The sequence below is a fragment of the Myotis daubentonii genome, chromosome 1, assembly GCF_963259705.1.
Source record: "Myotis daubentonii chromosome 1, mMyoDau2.1, whole genome shotgun sequence".
Taxonomy (NCBI): Eukaryota; Metazoa; Chordata; class Mammalia; order Chiroptera; family Vespertilionidae; genus Myotis; species Myotis daubentonii.
In genome coordinates this window covers 140805529-140822492 of record NC_081840.1, presented here as the reverse complement: position 1 = coordinate 140822492, position 16964 = coordinate 140805529, and the positions used below count along the sequence as shown (strand labels likewise).

General features: G+C 43.7%; 1 protein-coding gene across 1 annotated transcript in view; it reads right to left on the bottom strand.

Annotated features, from left to right (window-relative positions):
* GAD2 (glutamate decarboxylase 2) overlaps positions 1-16964 on the bottom strand; it is a 62156-nt gene that overhangs the window by 13347 nt on the left and 31845 nt on the right. The window contains exons 10-14 of the mRNA XM_059660981.1: positions 15475-15591; positions 12909-12973; positions 6437-6515; positions 3615-3764; positions 86-193 (exon numbers count right to left, since the gene is read on the bottom strand). Coding sequence (XP_059516964.1) covers positions 86-193; positions 3615-3764; positions 6437-6515; positions 12909-12973; positions 15475-15591 — 519 coding nt within the window. The remainder of the gene's footprint in view (positions 1-85; positions 194-3614; positions 3765-6436; positions 6516-12908; positions 12974-15474; positions 15592-16964) is intronic.

The following is a 16964-nucleotide window of genomic DNA, read 5'->3' as shown; positions in this document are numbered from 1 at the left end:
TACATTATTGACATATAAAAATATATCAGGCACAAGAATGGCAATTGACTAAACATTTTGGGGTTGTACAAATCAGAAGACATACCTTTCCATCAAACACCATCTCATATCCTTCTCGGTTTTTTATGATATTGTATAAATACTCTGCCAGCTCCAAGCACTTGTCAATATGTGCTTCAAACCCAGCAGTTCCCTAAGTGAGAGAAGAAGAGAACCTCAGGCAGACCGAGCAAAGTGGGGAGCACCCAGGCTGAGCTACGGACAAGTGATCCCTCGAGACAGATGGTCTTCCTGCCACCTCGGTGTCTTCCCTAACATAAGGGAGTGTTTGAGGAAGCTTTTCTGGCAATTCTTTCTCCTTTACTGTTCTCCCCCTCAGGTGTTTTTGTTCCCTTTCCCGTCTGGCATTACTGCTCTCCATGGAGACTCTTTTTCTTTCCAGGGCCTCCATTCCCCAGGCAATTATGTTGATTACTCAAGGGGAAAATTTGCGTCTGCATTCATAGGGGTAATCATGGAAGTCATTAATGACAGGAGGGCTGGGCTCTTCGCTTCCTGTGGATAAGAAGCATCATTAGAGACCACCCCCATCCCCCCAACGGAGGCCTGCTTAGGCCCTGCCCATCATGTAAATCAGTCATTTCCAGACCCCGCTTTTGTTCACAAAATGTACCCCCATCATAGAACAAACAGGGTAGGTCTCAGTGAATAGTTGTGGAACACATGAATGAATGAATCTTGAGGGGCACGCAGATGCTTCGCTAGCCTGTCACCCCGCGAAGCTCATTAGATTTCTCCTCTGAGGACCAATGGCTGATGTGTGTGCAATGGGCCAACAAGGTCACAGAGGCCTTTCAGCTTTCAGCTCCGGAAGCCCAGAGTCTGGACTTAGAAAAACAGCCCAGCAGCCTTGGACCGGGACTGTTGAACTGACGTCAGGCCACACTAGGGAATGGCTTTTTGAGAGCTTGTTTGGAGGTTCTAGCAGGGGAGCGCAGCTACTCGTATACCCTTGACCGAAGACTGGTCCTCTCCTGGGGGTGGGGCGGGGCGGGTGGGGGGAGGTCCTCCTCTTCGACCAAGCGTGCAGCTTCGGGAGGGACGCACATGGATCGGTGAGGGAGGAGGGGGACACCTGCCTAGCCAGCCAGATCAGCCGAATCAACCCTGGCGATCAATGGGGTGACAGATGTCACAGCCAGATCGCCCTCACATTCTGGGGAATGGCATTTTGAAATGGCTTTCCTTCAGTGCTTGTGGCATGCTAATGGAAAGCTTAGAAAAGCAGCACATGCTCATCCCAGGAGCTCTTAGAACTGGCCCACCAGTGACTAATGCAAACTAGAGCGAGCAACTGTCATGGAGACAAGATGAACCCACTTCCCTGTTTACACACAATCCCGTCATTCTAGCTAAAAGAGGGACCCAGCATGGGCAGTGGCATTTAGTATCTGACACATATTTAAGAATAAGCTGCATTTAAAAAATCTCATGGGTTTAGCAATCTATTTCTCTGGAGGTTGCTGCCCTAGCTGATTGGCTTAAGGAGGCTGAGTGGTTCCTGATGAGCCCAAGGAAGGACTGGGCTGACGCCTGAATGCTCACACCAACACCCATGCCATCTGCTCCATGACTCTGTGGATGCCAAAGAAATTAGGATTGGCTTAGACTGACCTGGAAGTTTGGGTCCACTTGGGATGGACCCTAGGTAGGAGGGAGAGAGGTTAGTTGTTCTTTAAACTGGATCCTTAGGACCAGGCTAGAGCTGAATTTAAATTTGCACACACCTGATCCAGGATATGACAGGACCAGCATGACTCTGATCCTGCCCAGTGTATGACGTTGGCTAATCTCTCTGGTCATGTGGGAATAGCGGTGCCTGTGTGATTTCCCACACAGAGGCATAATAAGGTAACATGAATGCTCCGAAAGTGAGCTTGATTGTATTGCAAAGGGAGTGGAAGTCCTCAGCCATTTGCCAGTCCACTTGTTATCTATGTTGAAATTAGGGAGGCCAATCACAGAAAACTAAAAGGACGCCTGCCAAACCCAGCTGGCGTGGCTCAGTGGTTGAGCATCGACCTATGAAACAGGAGGTCACGGTTTGACTCCTGGCCAGGGCACATGCCAGGGCTGCAGGCTTGATCCACAGTGTGGAGCATGCAGGAGGCAGCCGATCAGTGATTCTCTCTCATCATTGATGTTCCTATCTCTCATTCCCTCTCCCTTCCTCTCTGAAATCAATAAAAATATATTTATATATAAAATGAAACCTGTCAATTGGCATAAAGATACAGAAACAAAGATTTACTGTGAAAACTCACTAGTTACGTATTAAACCATCCCTGCAGGCCAAAAAAGGGGGAGTAATTTTAAACAATTTTTTCTACCACCAAGTTTTCACCACTGAAGAACTCTGTCAAGAAGGAAAATACTCATCAGACAAAATGAAAGTTCTACTCAATAAGAACAGAGTTGCAGGCAGGCACAATGCCCTTGCTAAACACACGCACCATGAAGCAGTCTAGAGCACCTCCCAGAATCCTACATCAGGAGACTTTTTAAAAAATAAATTTGGTCTAATCAAGTAATCTTGGACTTAACGTGATGGCTGTCATCAGTGCACTTAGTTCCATTAGTCATTAAGAGATTAAGGAATAGTAATTTATACATAGGATACTATCTTTCAAGTAGTTTATCTTGGGAGAAAATGTGGATTCACCTGAAACATTGCATTCTTCAGGCGTATCAGATAACAGAGGTTTTAATGATTATTGATTTTTCGGATTGTGTCCTCATTCCTGAGAGCAAGAGGGCATGTCAGAGAGAAGATCGTGCCTCACTCTTTCTTGGATCTTCTCGGGAGAGATGACCTCCCCTTCCCTGGCTGGCATTCCTAGACAGTTTTTGAGGCGAGAAGGCAATTATCCTCACCTCTGATCCAGAGTGCAGGACTACACTTATTACTTTAATAATTATTATCAATTCACTTTGTAAAAAATGCAGCTTTTTTTTTTTTTTTTTTTTTTTTTTTAGTTGAAAGCCAAATGGGCATTTTGTCTGTCTAGATGCTTAAGGTTTTACATAAGGAATTAAGAGACCGTGTGTTCATAAGTTATGTGGTTGCTGGGACTGTTCTCCCCCCCCCCCCCTCTCCCGGTGCCTTCATTTCAGCACTTTAGAAACTGGATCCTTTGCCTTCATTTCAGGCTTCATTTGTTCCTGCTGTTTAATTCACACCTGATGTCCTCCAAGTTATTTCTCGAAGAACCAAGCGGCTGCACCATGCTGGTGAGGAGGCTTTAGATGGAAGAGGAGCAGCAGGAACTGATGAAGCATGAGAGAAACATTTTTGTGTAAATGTGGCTGATGATCATCATCTTAATAAAAATGCCAAGGAAAGGAGACAAAAAGGATGGTACTGAACAATATTTAGAGATCAAGCTTACCTCACCTTATTGGCTGATATTTTGTAATTCCCACCAATTGATGAAATGAAAAGCCCACTCTGTTTGATAGCTTGAGAATACACCAATAATTCATATTATTAACACATCACACTAAGATGCAGTTTGTGTTTTTAGTCGACATTCAGCTGATCTACACATGCTCACCTTAGCTCTCCACATCAGCCATAACTTAAAGACATCAACGTGGCGTCCGCACTGCAAGGCCTTGTCTCCAGTGTCATAGGACAGGTCGTAGTGTTTATCTTGCTGGAAGAGGTAGGAGGCGTGCATCTGGTTGCAACTCTGCATCAATCCCTACAAGAGGAGAGAAAACTTAGGAAACTCTACTGACTTTCTAGGTATTCTATTAGAGTAACTCTGTGATGGAAATTATTAAGGAAAAATAAAAGTGAGCTACCTTGACTATCCTAGAGAAAGAAAGCAGTAAGAATCAAATGGGAAAAAAAGTGGGACCAATGTCTGGACAGGATGGGCTGTGCTAAGTCAACTCTGGGATAAATGGCTCAGGGTCAGATGTTACCAGAGTTTAATTAGAGAAGGCATTAAAAAAAATCACAATCAGAGTGTAATGCTCATACTTTGGGAGAACATCCTGATATTCTAGTTTTGTTGCAAATATAATATTTTGGGAACTCTTTGGTTCTGTAAAATATTATTAGTGTAATTCTACTCTGGTTTCATTCCTATTTAGTTCAAGTACTTTATCATTTAGCTGTTAAGGTTGAGTTCTCTTTGGAAGTCATAGCTTTTAAGATAGTTCACTGCTATCATTTTTATATGCTGGAATCTAAAAGAAATAAAGACATTATTACTCTGAGATGTCTTAAATAACCAATATGTCAAATGTCATGCCCTTCTCTCAAGAGTGGTTAGTGTGTCTGCACTGCATTTTCATATTCAGTTGTGTATGGGAGTTATAGAGGAAAGTCGCACTGTCGATGACCATTAAAGCTCCTTAAGACCATAAGCTTACTATGGAAAATGAGTGGCAAAGTGATAGAACTTTTCCAAAGAACGGTGAATGAATCATGCTCTCTTGACTAAGACAGCACTGCCCGTCTCCTCGTTAGAAACCCCACCACGTTTCAGTTTGTCATGAGCCCCAGGAATCCCTTGACTCTTACATCATCCACAGCGTAACTGTGATTTTATAGAAGGTTTGGAATTTTTTTCTCTTGTGACTCATGACCAGAGAAAAGACAAAAATGTGAACACTTAGTAGAAGTTATCAGTGAGAACCCTTTTAAAAAATTATCTAAACTAAAACAAAAGCATTGCAGCTAAGATCTTAACTAGAGCTCAGCCTTCATATTTAGTGGACTGCATTAAGTTATTTTTTTGAGACTAAAGGAAATTACCCAATATAATTGAAATAGGGCAGTAGAAAGACATAGAATTTGAAAAATAAAATTCACTTGACCAACAAAGTAAAAAATTGCTTCAGGTGATTCTGTTTTGTTTCATGGTCACAGAAACTTGGTATCAACCTTCCTCAGTTCTACAAGCTTGCATAAAGGTTCCATCAATCCCAAGGGAGCCATCCCAGAGTGTGGAATGGTAGGTAGATCAGACCAGCTTCTACTGGGATAGGAAAGGTCACTCACAGCAAATGGGCTCTAAAAGGTTGGAGAGCACTAGTCTCATTGTGTAAAAGGATAAATAAAAGTGATGTTTTTCACATAAAGGGACTTGGTCAGATAGTATCCTGGTTCTGGGCCATTACAAAGTTTTAAACTATTATGTCCTAAACTATGACAAATACATGAATAGGTGCTGTGCTGTAAACTAGTTACTGTCAAAGATATTCCCATGGTCAAGTAAGCGTAGGAAATTCTATATAATAAATCCCTTATTTTCAGATATTTGCATATTAAAGGTTCTGATATGCCCAGAAATAATTAAATTTGTTTTTAACTCTTTAACTTAATGCATCCCAAGCTTTTTGAAGACTAAGAATTCTCTCATTGCAGAATATGTAGAATGGCATCATTCCTTGGTTCCCAGTAAAGGCAATGCTGTCACAGCGTCATAGATTTGGAAGGAATCCAGGAGCTATGAATCTATTCCTTCCCAATGAGGGTATCCTTTCTATCCTCTTACTAATAAGTGATTGTCCAACTTCATTCAGTCACCTCCCCTGATGAGGCATTTATTTCTACATAAAGCATTCATTACTTTTTGGGCAGTTTAATTTTCAGAAAAGCAGTCAATTCATTTATTGACCTCCAACTCAGACATAAAATCATGGTGTATTCTAATTTTGCCACCAAATCTGTACCAAGCAGAGTTACTAACCCAGTTCCCTGAAACCTCAGGAGAAAAACAAAATCTCTTCCACGTGAGAGTAATTTAAACACAGGCTATCTTTTCAGGCCCCTCCTTCCTTCCTCCCTCCCTCCCTCGCTCCCTCCCTCCCTCCCTCCCTCCCTTCCTTTCTTCCTTCTTTCCTCTTTTCCTTCCTTCCTTATTTCCTTTAAACATCATTAATTCTTTCAAACCCTTCTTTTACAAGCTTACCAAGTGTTCTCTACTATTTAAGCTCTAGCTGGATAGGGTCACATATACCATTTGGCACAAACATAAGCAACCCCCGCCAGGTGGGTTTTAACCAGAGGATGTGGAGGACTGCCACCTCCCTCATCCTGAATCTTCACTCTTTCATTCCATTAATGCTTTGTGAATAGTAATTCTCTCTTGACCCATTATTAACCCCACAGATTACAACCTAACGTCCTAGGCTTTTTCACAAGTAGAACAATTTAGCCACGTGTAACACATGACTGTCTTGTCTAGTCAAATTGTAACCAGACTATCCGAGGGCATAAGAGCAGACCTTACAATTATCCTCATTAACAATTCCCCTTTTTGGATCTAACAGGCTGTTCCAGCCTGTAAAATCATCCGTGTTCTGAATCTGTCACTGCACACATTTACTCTTATGAAACCCCACAGATGGAATGACATACCTCTTCCCTGACCAGGAGAGCAGAGCACTGCAAAGGGACGCCCATCATCTTGTGTGGATTCCATGTCACAGAGTTGGCCCTAAGGAAAACAAGTCCTGTTAAGAGGTGGCATCACGACAAGCTCAGACTGCTTCCCTGTGCCTGGGCAACAGAGCTTCGGGGTTCTTGGCACTTTTTCAGACACCAGGAAGACACTAAGTTTGTAAAAGAACCAGCGGATCTACATCCTTTTCTCTTTTTCCATGGAGGCATTCATTTGACTTCCAAGGTGGTCTGAGAGCCCCTTCAAACGACTGGAATCACCCAGTCCAGGGGCCCCTTTTGGCTACCAAGGAGCAGAGCAGCAGGCAAGTGAAGGAGCTGCCCTGGTGCAGGTCTCCCCAGTCCCTGCTCCTGATACAGTGGTGGCCTGGAGTTCAGAGCCATGGCTCCTCCCACTGCTGAATTTTGACCTTTTCCCAACCCAGTTTCTCCTTCTTCTGATTCAACCGATTACCAAATTTCTCAAATGTGTCATTTCATACTAGCTTCTAGCTCATCCCTGCTTCCATTTCTTCTTGAATCCAGTTATCCTTCCAGACTGCAAGGGAGAGACACACTACAGCTCCAACAGCAGCTTTCAATCAACTTGGTTTCAACACACTGGAGAAATACAATGCTCTTCCATCAACAGTATTAGTGATTCTCAGATCAGGGATTTATGCTGTTTGAAAAGTCTAAGCCATAGTTCTGTTTCAGATTCCTTTAATAATAACAATTGTTATTATTTTAATCTAGATACAGCAATCATGTCTTAACTGACTCTCGGTTTCCATTTTATCCTCCACCCAGCTCCATATTTACTTCTTAGCTGTTTATGGCCCTCTCCTCTTTCTAAATTGTTGACAACTTCCTTTTGCCTCCAGCCCAAATTCAAATGACAGGGTATGGTTATGATACCTGCATGGCATCAAATGTGTTCGATCTTGTCCTTTCACTTTCTTGTACCCATTACCATCACACAGGACTATTTTTTTTTTTCTCAGAAAATTATGCACTTCTGGTCCAGGGTCTCTTAATGTGATTTCTTCTTTTTGAATGGCACTTCCCTTTGCCTCTTGGCTAAATTTTACTTATTCTTTAAGGCCTGGATCAAGTTTTATCTCTGCACCTTTCTCGGACTTCATTCAATTTCTCTTCCTCACTTTGACTTTACTGCTCCAACCCCCTCCTCCTCCAGGTCCGAGGAAAAGCAGTTGTCCCTAAGTGAGTTCCTACTGCTCACTTTCTACGCTTATCAGGCAAGTGAGTCCCTGCGCACAACTTCTGAGAAGCTGCATGTGACCTTGGTATAAAGAGACTCGCAGAAGGAGGAGAGTAGCAGTACCTTCCATGACAGCTGCTGTGAGCGCTGGCCCCCTGGCTGAACAACAGCCTTGGGCTCACCCTGTGCCCAGCACGCGAGGTGCAAAAACCTTGAGGAGAAATGAGAAGCTGGGAAAGATATTGGATGAATGGCAGGCTCAGCAGCCAATCAGAGAACACTTACTGGCCTGGGGATCTTATCTGATCAGTCAATAGTCCAGCTCTTCTTGGCTGGAATTGAGGCAAGAAGCATAGGCAGTTCATGGCCAGATGGATACTAGCCCTGGAAGGAGGGCTAAATGACTTCAGGACCAGAATCAAGGTGCCTGGGCTCTAAGCAGTAGGTAACAGTGGTTAAGGGAACCAGCTTGGGAGACGATCTGTATTTGCATATAGGTTCTATCACTTCCTAGCTAAGTGATCTTGAGCAAGTTAGTCAATCTCAATATGCCTAGATTTCCTTGTCTGTAAATAGAATAATAGTACAGTAAAGTGCTTAGAACTGTGTCTGACATACCATAAGCATTAAATAAGGTTGGCTTTTGCTATTGATTTCAGTTTTATTATTTATGAGCTGGTAACAGTGGGTACATGGATGCTGCCATCCTATAATACTGGACAGCTATCTACCTCATCCTGAGGAAACTCAGCCATCAGTAATGAGTCTAATGGAAAAGAAAACAGCTTTTCTCCATTTCTCTGAGTATAGGTGTTTATTTCTATGCAGTGGCCAATGCGTCTTTTTAGAGTAGGAGGTGACCAAGTCCACAGCTACCTGTCACTGTCCTGCTCTGTTCCAGAGGGGCTGCCTCACAAAGACAGCAAAAAGCTGAGCAGAGTGATTCAATGACGCGGCCTTAATTTATTGGAGAAATGTTGGCAATTTATAAAAAAACACCCTCCGGTTTATTTCAAAATGTTCTGCCCTTGGATTCAGACAAGTGGTGTCTGTGATTTTCCACAAGTTGAAAGAACTGAGTCCCCTTGGGCTGTTTTCAGACATAGCCAAGTGCCCTCATTTGCACCTCAGACTCAGCAGACCCCAAAGGAACTCGTTCACTGGCTCCTCCCATCCTCCCAGGCCTCATCTTTGTCCTCATCTTCTGTGCCTCGCTCCCTGCTCCATTTTCCTCCCAGGCATCCAGCTCCCAAACCTGTGAGGCTTTGGTTTCATTCTCTTCTTCCTGGCTCCCTGACAGCGCCCCTTGCAGTTGTCTTTCCCCACCTCCTGGGTTCAATTGCTTTCTTCCCCAGTCCAAGAAATGTAATGGTCTCCATGAGTAATAGAGGCCCAGGGGCTGAGCCTGACTTGGCTCTGCGGGCAGGTGCCCTGGGCAGGACTTGCAGACAATCGACTAGCTTCCTAGGCACTGCCAGGACTCCATCACAGTCTCCAAGCAACTCATCTGAACTTTCTCCAAAGACCCTTTCAACTGGGCAGGACTTGCAGACAATCGACTAGCTTCCTAGGCACTGCCAGGACTCCATCACAGTCTCCAAGCAACTCATCTGAACTTTCTCCAAAGACCCTTTCAAGCCTGAAGTCCCTGCTCATCACCTTGTTTCTTCCACTTCTGCCTGATAAAGCTCCCATGCCCACCCATGTTCAGGAGGAATCCTTCCTCCCTGGTCCCTCCACACAGCTCACTTGTCTGTGTGTTGGGCCTTTACTTTCTCTGCCTTGAATTTTAATCCATTGTTGATTGTCAGTCTTCCTTGATGAAGTCTCAGCCTTTTGGAGACAGGCTTCCTATCATATTCATCCTTGTGCTCTCATGGAGCCTAGTGCGAGGCTTGCATATGGAGGAGGTTCTACAACTAGTGAGTTGAATTTCGGAACCTCTGACTCTTGGAGCGGAAATGATGGCAAAATTGGTAACGGGGCAGAAGCTGCACCGGAATGCCGGGGTCCAACCCCAGCAGGTCCAGGGGTCCCCAAAGGTGTGGACGGAGTCGGCGAAGAAGGAATGACACGGAGACAGCATTCAGTTGATCAGCAGCCTAGCCAGGATCTCTAGCCCGGATCTCCAGCCAAGTTCTGGTCTGGATCTCCAGAGAGGTTCTGCTTAGGATCTCCAGCCAGGTTCTGTGGCCATGTTCCCTCGCTAGGTTCTCCAGCCAGGTTCTCCAGGTTCTCCAGCCAGACTCAGTCACCAGGTTCCAGTCAGGCTCTCCTGCCAATCTCCGCAGTCAGGTTCAGTCCAGGATCCCCTGCCATGCTCTCTCCAGCGAAGTTCTTCTGTCTCTAGAAAACGTTCCGTGTAGGTTCTGTCTCCTAAGTTCTGTCTCTTGCTGTCTTGTTACATCTATATTTATACCAGTTGATTCAATCCTATCAATCTCTATTACAAAGGTTAGGGCGTTTCTGATCTCCATTCCAGGGAGTAAAGATTATGTAGCTTAAGCATGATTGTTCGTAGTTAAAGTGATTAATTACCCGCCTGGCACTTACTTAAGGGGTTTTATTCCCTCCCTAACTTCAGGAAAAAATCCCTACCTGGGGAAACAACCTTTCTCGGAGAGGTGACCTTGGTTAAAACACATAGTGCCAAGAAGGTGAGCAAACATATTAAGAACAGTATGCCATATATGCCAGGCCCCTTGAAACAGCAGGCATGGACTGGCTCCCGGCACCGGAACTTTCAGCTGGGCCCGAGAGCCTTGTGAGCGGACCACAGTAGTGGATTAATGTAGCAGCCTGCTGGGGGAGGGTTAAAGTCAGTTTAAGCCTAGCCAGTTTGGCTCAGTGGTTGAGCTTCAACCTATGAACCAGGAGGTCATGGTTCAGGGCACATGCCTGGGTTGTGGGTTCAATCTCCAGTAGGGGGGCGTGAGAGAGGCAGCTGATCAGTGATTCTCTCTCATCATTGATGTTTATCTCTCTCTCTCCCTCCCTCTCCCTTCATCTCTGAAGTCAATGGAGGTATTTAAAAAAGAATAGTCCGTTTACAGTGCACAGAAACAGACTTTGGAGCCTGGGGGCTCCTGGCATGCACTCTCAGTGACACCATCTTTGGCCATTTGCACGGTGCTAGTGAGGAAGAGGTTTGCTTTCGGAGAATTGGGCTGGTTCTTGAAGGGGATGCCAAGCAGGGCTCTGGGAGCTTGTACCATTTTGTTATGTGAACAGCACTCTGGGATCCTGGTGACAACGAGGAAACCTCTGGATTTGGGGACAAAAATCAACTATGGATTTCCTGCACTTTAGCGTGAGTCCTAACGCTTGGGAAAACATGATACCTCGGGTGAAGCCAATTGTTTTCCTAAATTTGTGCCCATGCACATTATGCCCAGGGGTTTCCACGGGCCCTGCAACCTTATTCACCAACGAAAGTGTGCTTTTGGTGGATGATAAGTCAGCCTGTTGGATCATCTCAGATAAATGGAGGGAATTGAAGGGATTCTGATCAAAGCAAAACACCATCAATCCCTCGTTTTTAGGACTTCATGTCTAGCTGTTCCACTGGGTAGAGTTCATTACTATACAGTTGCAAGACCCGCGGCAGTGGCAGAGGACTCTGTTCCATTGCGAGTGTTCTAAGCCTTGCTCTCAAATAACAGTCTTTAGTGCAAAGGTGCGTGGGTGTGTTTTTCCCAGGCTCAGGGAAGGTAATTTAGCAGCTTTTAAGTCATCATCAGCGTAGGATGCTGCATGGCTTTTAGCACTCAGAGTCCCAGGTGGCATTAAAGGTAGAATAACAGATGCTCACTTTTTGTGCCCGTCACAAAGAAACGCAGAAAAGAGAAGGTACTGTGTACAGGACACTTCTGTTGAAATCACATGAATTTAATTCCTGTTCTGATCATTTAAACAGGCGCCTCCTCAATTGTTCCCTTTTGTTCATTGCCTCTCCCTGTTTAGTTCATTGTCTCCTTCTTAAGCTCTGGGTTTTGAGCAGATCTTCATGAGAAAAGGAGTGAGGCCTGTGAGAAGCCCTGAAGGACCAGAAGCAGAGACTAGAAGTGGCTCCTTGTAGGAAGCGACAGGCCTGTCCTCATCCACCCACACCCACAGGCACCTGCCATCAGAGCAAGGGCAGCGAGTCCGGACAGCGACCCTGCTGGTCTATGTCGAGTCTTCCCAGTCTTCTCTTCACTAAGGAGACAGGGTGCCCCTGACTCCGCCTCAGCAACCCCACTCCTCTCTCTACTCCCAGATTCCCTGGGTATTGGTTCTGGCCTGGCTGCCCTGCAGGACCAGTGGGGACAGATGCTCCTGAGTGCCACCAGCCTGACTCCTCATCCTGGAACAGAAATTGTGCCAAGCTGTCCGGGGGCAGAGCCAGTGGAAAGCTTTTCCTGGGCAGCATCTGGCTACTTGGCAGGGCACGCTGGGAATCTGGCAGCCTCCAGTGAATTCAGGCCTGCTCAGTTGCCTGGAGTGTCAGAGCTCACCATTGCAGTTGACCTGCGGTGTCGTGATGGGAGAATAGGGAACTCTGAGCTCCCTCTGCATGTGGTCCAGAGCCCAAGGCTGGTTTTTCATTCTCTGATTTTTGTTTACTATTTGCTTTGGATCCGAATATGCTTTACACTAATCAAATAATATCTCTTTTGTGTTTTATGGCTTTTTCTCAATGATTTACTGCTTAGTTTCTGAATAAAGGTGCTTTGCAGTGTCCCTCAGAGTTATATCAGGAAAAAAAATATCATGGGAATAAAAGCGTGTTCCCCTTTAAGTAAAGTGGCCATTGAAACCCAAACCTGTCATAAATTACAAGGTGTTTATTTGCTTTGCTAAATTATTTACTGGTTTCTTTAAAGCAGTGGATGTCATCCTTCATGGAACCCAAAAGCCATAGGTCTCTTTAGGAAAGTTTTAAACAATTTTGGTGGATGGTTCAGAGATCCTAGAAAGGTCATTCCTGATTTCTCTGGTGAACCGTGGGCCTCAGTTGGGAATCTGTGTGTCTGAGAGATATTCCCCCTGCACCATTCGATATAGGCTCTGGTTTCTTTTTGTTGATTACACACGGTATTTACACATATATAACCACACAAGGCAAGGCACACAAGGACTGCACAGAACGGGCTCACCTGTATACAACAGCTCTTAGAAATTGGGTGTAACTTGCTTTCAACATTTAGCTTTCACGCTTAACATTGTGAACAAGGAAAATGTGTGTACCTCTCCACGCCGCTCAGCTTCCACTTGTGTTTTTGGGACATCAGCAATCCCCCACCCCAAGCGGCCTGAAAAAGGAAGATCATACAAGGAAAAAGGTAGAAGTTTTTCATTGCTTAAATTTCTATAGTTTGGTGTCTTTCAGAACAGTGAGCGTCTCCTTGACCCCAGACAACTTAGGGGTTGGCCACCTTCCAGATTTTTTTTTAATTGTGTGGCTTTGATTCTGGTACAAGAATGTTGGTGAGTAGCACTGACTTTAGGTCATCCTGGCTTTATGATAAGTATTCAGAGAAAATTATTTCCCCTCTCTTTAGGAGCAGAAAACATTTAGAGGCTAAGCTAGATAAATTTCTATTATTCCAGAGGTATAGTCTGCGTAGTAATTGCCAAACTTCTTTCCCTTCCATGAGTCACAATGTGAGTTGTGCATTGGGCTCCCAGAGACCCCTTTGTTTTACACATGAAGACACTGAGAAAGGGTTGAACAACTTGAGTACCTTCAGTGACCCGGTCTCGGAACTGGGAGTCTAAATCAATTAAACTAGATTTTCAAAGTTTAAATTAGGGGTCTATTCTAAGGTTTCACACTCCATCCCTCATGTATATGGTGTAAGGAGCCACACGGGGGCCACCTTCCCTCAGTCTGCAAGAGAAAGAGACAGATTCTCCCCCCAGCCCGTCGCCAGCACTCAGTCCTAGTGAAGCTCCTCATCTCAGAGCAAGGAAACCTATTATCTGTACAGTGTAGCGTTGAGAACATGGGCTGGGGACCCTTTAAACATCTTCCAAGTTGCAAGGAAAACTCTTTTGGCAATTCTGAGTGAATCCAGAGGGAGGACGCGGCTTCACAATCCAATTTCACTGCTGTGTAATTTTGGATAAGCTAATTTCTCTGTCAAAAGCAAAACAAACAAACAAACAAACAAACAACCTACCACCAAAAAAGCAAGGAGGAGAGATTTGTACCAGTCAGTTAACTGAGCAATTAGAACATGGCCCTTAAATTTTTTTCTCAAGTTTTAAGATTTGAACTGGTAGAGTAATCTTTAAAAATAGGATGTCAAGATAAAGATTCATTGGAAGATATTAACCTCCTTTGTGGGTAAAAAATATTCCCGGGATTATTTTAAAGGGAAAAAACCACCACTGTTAGGGTATAATTGCTCCCCCAGCTTTGTTGTATTTTCAGTTCTTTTACAAATGTGTAATCTTTTAAGATTTTTTAGCTTAATTATAGAATTTATAAACATTAAAGAGAATAAGTAGTAAACTTGATATGTTTCAAAGAAAGCTAATACAATTGGTTAAAAGACCTCCTAGCTCTGTTGTAATTATAATCCTGGGAGACCACAGCATCTGCTAGCGTAGGACACACAGACATTGCTATTTTTAAGGCAGTCAGGGTAATTGTCTTCCTGAATCAGCTAGCAAGGTTTAACAGACTCCCAGTTCCGAGACCAGGTCACTGAAGGTACTCAAGTTGTTCAACCCTTTCTCAGTGTCTTCATGTGTAAAACAAAGGGGTCTCTGGTAGCCTAATGCACAACTCACATTGTGACTCATGGGAGGGAAAGAAGTTTGGCAATTACTACGCAGACTATACCTCTGGAATAATAGAAATTTATCTAGCTTAGCCTCTAAATGTTTTCTGCTCCTAAAGAGAGGGGAAATAATTTTCTCTGAATACTTATCATAAAGCCAGGATGACCTAAAGTCAGTGCTACTCACCAACATTCTTGCACCAGAATCAGCTTACGCTTCCTTCACTGAGAAAGCCACACAATAATAATAAAAACAAAAGTCAGCTTTACCAAATACTGTGCTTAGTGATATTTTGACACCAACTCCTTATTTCAATCCTGGATCATTAACAGTTTGCAGATAGCAGCTAATCTTGAGCCGCACTTTGAAAAATACTGGCCTAAATTTAAATCCCTGCAATTTGTCCTTCTAAAAATGGACAGTTTTTCATTTGAAAATGTTTTCATGGGCATTTTTTTTTTTTTTTTTAGTGTGACTAAGCCTACAGTCAAAATTCTCACATCTAGTTTACCTTAGCTGATCAAGCTAAGAAATTGGAAATGTGGTGGTAGGTATTTCTTAGCAAGCTGTCAAGTCTGCTTTCTTCTCAGTATCTATAAATACCTGACTTGAGTTTTCTGAACCTTTGTGTTTCCTATATAAATGCAATTCCTGTTTATCCATGTGAGCATTCTTGCAGGGCAGTAAGCTCTGCATGTGTGTGTGGTGTGTGTACAAAGGACATTGTGGTTCAATGGATTAAGAACTAAGTGCTCAGCTCAGGTACTGGCCAAAGAAATAAGAATATTATCATGTCGGGAACATTAAGGCATAATCAACCTCAGACTGCTTCCAGTGAATTTGTATATTTTGTCAATTGTGAGCTATTTTTGTCTTTTCAGTTATTAAAAGCTGAAACATTACCATTCGAAAACGAGAGAGAGAGAGAGGGAACGAGAGAGAGAGAGAGGACAAATTTCATTCCACGCGCCCCAGGTGCAAAATGCGCAAGGACATTTTAGCGGCAGGCCTATGGGATACTTACATCCACATGCATCCAGATGTTATACTTTTTGCAAATGTCAGCGACAGCTAAGAGGGGATCAAATGCTCCATACACGGTGGTCCCAGCTGTGGCACTCACAAGGAAAGGGACAAATCCCTATGCAAATGAGAAAGCCAGAAGACATGTAAAACAGGGATTCAAAGATTCTTTAAAATAGCTGGCAAAAACAAGGAAATCCCCCCTCTCATACAGGTGCATTTTTGGAGCCATCAGAAAGGCCATTGAAACCTCAGAGCCTGGTAGGAACAATATTCACACTCCAGGACTGGAGTTCTCCAGGCCATTCCTCGGGAACAGAAGACATTCTGGTTCTCAGAAGAGGCTACGCTGGACCCAGAGGTGAATACGCTTTGTGGTGCTCACCAGTCACTTATATTTTCTAGGGAGGTTTTCTGGCCTTTCCTCCTACCCTTTGCTAACTTTCTAGTCTTTCTTGTTCATAAAAGGACCTCAACTTAATAAATCAGCAGAAAAGAGAACAATGAGAAGGAACTCCAACCAGTTTATTACGCCTTTTTGGAAAATCCTCAGATAACTTATTTGGAATCTTAGAGAAGAGGATTCATAAGGAGCTAAACAATAACCCCTGACTTTTATGCGTGTTAGTAGTTCTCAGTCTGCCTGGCCCTGGCTAAATGAAATTGATTGAAATAAGAGATGGCTGCTGAAAGAAGCCAGAAGAATGACTCAAATAGATGAACATGTTACTCCACATGCTACAACATGATGTTACACAGTCAGTCTGTAGGTGGCAGCAAAGGCTTAATCGGTGATTTACCTTAGAAGAACTAGTTCCAGTACAAGAACAAGGGGAACCTCCCACTGCCAATTTATAGGGGGGGGAAAAGGCATATAAATAGAAATAATTATTCCTGAGTCCATAATAATCAAAATGTGTTACAGCGTTGAACTAGGACCTGTAGGTTATATTCAGTGGAAATTCAATTAAGAGAATTCTAGAAATAAGCTCTCTGGCTTGCGAACCATCCAGGGATGTACATGACTTTCCAGAGCTTTGTGGGACTCTGTAGCAGGTCTCCAGAACTTGTTACTTCTAAAGAGTTCTAAATGGTTTCTGAAAAAGAAGGCGTTTAGAGAGCCAGGCATACCAGTATGTGTATAGGCAGGAAAAAAAAATGGCCCCTTTCCAATAACCTCACAGCAGTAACTGACACGCTGCATTAGCATTCTGATATTTTCCACTTTCTGATCTTTCAAATGTGTCTTCTTGATGCCAAGCCTCTTCACACAAGAAGACAAATGCTTTGGAAACTCCTACAATATTATTGTGGGTATTATTTATTCAGCAACTTAGACCTTTAGAAATACAGGTCTACAAACCAGAGAAATAAGTAATGAGTAGATGCAAAATTCCATATTCTCATTAAAGCTGGGAGGTTGAGGTTCGGGTCCTCTTTTTAATAATAAAACCAAAGTGTGTTCTCCATCGGATCGGACTACAGATTTGT